Source organism: Halyomorpha halys, unplaced genomic scaffold (genome assembly GCF_000696795.3).
Source record: "Halyomorpha halys isolate HHAL.00 unplaced genomic scaffold, Hhal_1.1 Scaffold304.1, whole genome shotgun sequence".
Classification (NCBI taxonomy): Eukaryota; Metazoa; Arthropoda; class Insecta; order Hemiptera; family Pentatomidae; genus Halyomorpha; species Halyomorpha halys.
In genome coordinates this window covers 126,596-130,812 of record NW_027116688.1, presented here as the reverse complement: position 1 = coordinate 130,812, position 4,217 = coordinate 126,596, and the positions used below count along the sequence as shown (strand labels likewise).

The 4,217-nt window shown below is 28.4% G+C and overlaps 1 protein-coding gene across 1 annotated transcript in view; it reads right to left on the bottom strand.

Annotated features, from left to right (window-relative positions):
* Nucleotides 1-6: 6 nt before the first annotated feature.
* The window catches only part of nompC (no mechanoreceptor potential C), a gene marked incomplete at its 5' end in the record, with an annotated part of 72,922 nt that continues 68,711 nt past the window's right edge, over nucleotides 7-4,217 (bottom strand). The window contains 5 exon segments of the mRNA XM_067053421.1: nucleotides 7-1,145; nucleotides 1,831-1,959; nucleotides 2,044-2,179; nucleotides 3,201-3,424; nucleotides 3,500-3,942. Of these exon segments, the coding sequence (XP_066909522.1) occupies nucleotides 928-1,145; nucleotides 1,831-1,959; nucleotides 2,044-2,179; nucleotides 3,201-3,424; nucleotides 3,500-3,942 (1,150 nt within the window).

Below are 4,217 nucleotides of genomic sequence, written 5' to 3'. Positions count from 1 at the left end.
AGATGTTATCAATATCGTTCAGAATATTCATGAATTGTAAGAGATAAGAGAATTACAATTATGAAATGAAAGAACAATAAAAAATCATTAACAGTACTCGAGGATAATAACAGTCTCATAAAATTTTACTTTCAAGTTTTGGACACGGAGTAGGGATGAACTGAGTCATTTTTCTAAATAGTATAAAAAAGCGTTTCCTGCTTCCATTATTTTTTAATTTCAGATAATGCAGTCGGAGGATCTTTAACACATCTCATTAAAATGCATCTAGGAGCATGGTATCTTTTAATGAAAGGATAACAAATTATATAAATTTCAATCCCTAAAATGTGGGAAAAATTTGTCATTTTCAAGTTGTAGAATTTAAGAAAAAAATAAATACTCGGAATGTAGGATCTAAGTAATATTTGATTAAAAGGTATCAATAAAAAATCAAACGTTGATTGAAAGAGAGTCAATCAGAATAATTACCAGATTTGAAGGTTCTCCACAAAAATTCAAAATAAAAGAGTAAGCACAGTATATCACAGATTAATAGTATAGCTAAAATACAATGGACTAAGCTTATGATTAAAATTAATTAAGTATAACTTTTAAACTATTATCTATGACTATATAGTATAAATATACCAACTGCTTTTTGATTATTTGGTAAAAAAAAGATTATAAAAATAGTATATATAACTTTTTTTTAAAAATAAAGCATACTGAATTCTTAAAAACTTCAAATAAGGTTTTAAGATGTATTAAAAATAATAGAAAATAATGGTATTCTGTAGCAAATTGCTAACATACCTAAAATTATAATTCATGCAGTTTTCAGTTAAATACTTAAACATTTTCTTTTCTTTACCCTTACATTGAACAATTAATGAAATGTTATCAATGTAACTTGCTAATATGGTATTTGTTAGTCAAAAACATTTTTTATACATTAGCAACGGGAAGGGTAGCTTGAGAGGCATTAACGGAACCACCAGGCACATCTCCCTCTGCTTTAGTCTCTTCTTGCTCTCCCATGAGAGCTCTGTATTTTTTGGCAATGGCCTCCCAGTCTGCGACATTTTCTAGTTTGGTAGCAGCGTTACTAAAGCTTAGCTGTGATCCAAGAGGGCTGAGATGGACAACACTCAATGCAACAGGCTCTACAATAAGAAATGTGAAAATTTATTAAAGTATAAATAAAACAATGCAATTTCACTAAAAGAAATTTTATATAAAATAAACTATTTTACACAAAAATAGAATAACTTTAAGTTAAAATGAAACTGGGCTATTTGTAATTTTTTTTTTACTCCCTTTTTGGTCACTTATGACAAGTCTGTTTTTAAAAAAAAATCCGATCTCCAAGTGGTTGGAAAAATTATTTCTAAAACCTAAAAAGAAATATATATATATTTTTTAATAAATTGATAAATATACATATTTTGAAATACTATAGCCACACTTTTGAAATAATATTCAATTTGATTTTCTGCAAAAGACAAAGAAAACAAACACTATCTAAATCGAGCTAGTATTAATAAGGATAGAATTGATCATTGTATTTTAAAATTGACCATGCTTAAAACAACTAAGGATGGGATTTCCCAAAAGTAAAAATTTAAATCATTGGTGTAGGCATTTGTAGCAAGGAACAGTTTAGATACTATAGGACACATAGCAGTCTGTATTTTTGAATATTAGATCTGTTATATTAAGATATTACTACTAAAAATTCATCATTATTTTATCTGTGACTAGAATCCAAACAAAAATGTCCATATTAAATATGAGACAGATTTTTTACCACATCATTCATTGATATTTAGATTAGTTAAAATATTTTACCTTTAGGAGCGACTTGGCCTTTTTTCACTTTGGCTAGCCATTTGGCACCCATCTTCGTCCGAGCACTCACTCTTGACCTTGACTGCAGCCCCATCATCTGAACCAAACTAGGCCTTTTTCTTTGTGCCACTGTAAGTGAAAAGCAAAACGTTTTGTCAGAGATATTAAATATAATTTTATAAAATGAAAGTCAATTTGTCAAAAATGACTAACTTTTTGCTTTACAGAGATGTAAAAAATACATAAACCATGTTGTGATAAGGTTTATTGGAGATGGAGAAACTGTTGTCCTATGCATATTTCGAATCAATTTGGCTAATCCATACTTCCATTCGATATCAGATTGGGCCTAAAAAAAAAAAATAAATAAATGGCTGTGAAGTGAAGATGCACAAATAAGTTACAGTAGAAAAAAGAGAGAACAGTGTAAAGTGTAACATGATTTCCTTTATGAAAGTATGAGGTTTAAAGTACGTGAATATGGGACAGTGGTCCCGAAACGTTGTACCATGTTATGATAATTTAATACAAATTTCATTCAACTGGAATTTATTAACCTCAAACAATTTTTATGAAAAAAATAACCATTTATCTAAATAATAAAATAATCCAAGTGAATTTCAAGAGATAAAAACTCATAAACTATTCTCTGAAGTGCTTCAACATAGGATAAAATTATGATAGAAAATGTTGGCAGGAATATCAGTGAAAAACATTTTTTGTAAAACCAGTTTTGAGCATTATGTATGTGATCGGAACAGAAATTAAAAAAAAAAACTTACATGACACCTTAAAATATTTTTAAAAATAGTTTGTTATTTCAGAAAAAAATCTCACTGTCTCATTCATTTCCTACATTAGCTTTTAATATTATATCCATTAAAATAAAATATATTTCCAAACGATTGGATCAAGTACTTTGTAAGTCCTCTTTTAACAGTGAAAATGTAAAATATATCACCATTGTCAAATAATCTTATGAAGGAGAAATAACATCTAATTACTTGTGGTAACATTCCACACATTGTAAAATGAAGGCAACCTTAAAAGTGTTACATTTAATAAATTAAACGGATTAAATGAACAATTATAAGATAATACAAAAAAATTCCTGGCGAATTGGTTATGAAATAAAACAGAAAATTTAGTTAGGAGCCAGAAAAAATATTTTTTTAAATATTACTATGAAATATATAAATACATTGACCCTGCTATTAAACACCAATAAGATAACTTTATCCATGAGCAGTCATATTATTAACTATACTTAACATGAAACTTCTTTTTCTACTGATGATGATAACTCTAAATACTTATATATAGCCTTAAAAGAGTTTAAAAAGGAACAAATAAAAACTTGAAAAACATACTTGTATTCTTTGATAAGTGTCACTCATCATGGCAATCAACAAATTAATCAATACAACTACAGACACCAGCATATATATTCCATAAAAAAAAGTAAAAAAGTACACGGTCCAAGGTGGTTGCGTTATTGGTTCATTGTCTTTCCTAGCAATTATAGATGTGGGCCCAGTTTGTCCAAATACAGCAAAAGAAAGGAGCTCAATTGCTTTCATAGGATGCATTTTAACTGGAAAAAAATTAAATTAAAACAATGACTATCATCTTAAAAATTCAAAGTAATTAAATGTAAAAATGATAATACCTTCTTGGAAAATTCCTTCAGGTTCTTTCTTCTGATTTTTAAGTTCTTTCGGAGTTGGATTCTTAAATGGTTGATTGAGAGCAACAATTTGCATTGAAAAACCAAAAACAAAAATTCCAAGGACAGCAAGAAACCTGGCAAGATCTTTCATAAGATTTCCAATAATGATAGCCCATGGTCCAAAGAGATAGTGAAATGATAGGAAATCGAGAATCTGTACACATGCTAAAAGAAATGCTAGTGCAAACAGCTGATTCCTTAAGTACATAATCGTTGGCCAGTAAACACGCTCAATAACTATTTCTAATAAATGCACAGCGACTCCAAGAATACTGAAAAGGAGTACAGCGAGTTTTATCCAACCAAGTCCACTCTTATCTGAGGGGTTTGTAAGTTCCGATAATAACAATCCCGAGAGCCAAACTAAAAGAGTCCATTCATACCTAAAAATTAAAAATAAATAAATACCTCAATTATAGTTTACTTTAAAATTATTTAAAACATAATTAACAACTATATATATATTGTAATATGCTCTTTTTTAGTAAATAGTATATTTTGATGTATAAATGGTTTTAATATGTTTTATTTTATGTATCATTTTAATATTCATTGCTTTGTTTATCCAAAAAGCAAACTAACCAAGTTTCATTGTTTATAATAACTTACGAAAAAACAAGATGGCGGTATGTTGTCAATGCCACATTGAGTAGAGTCA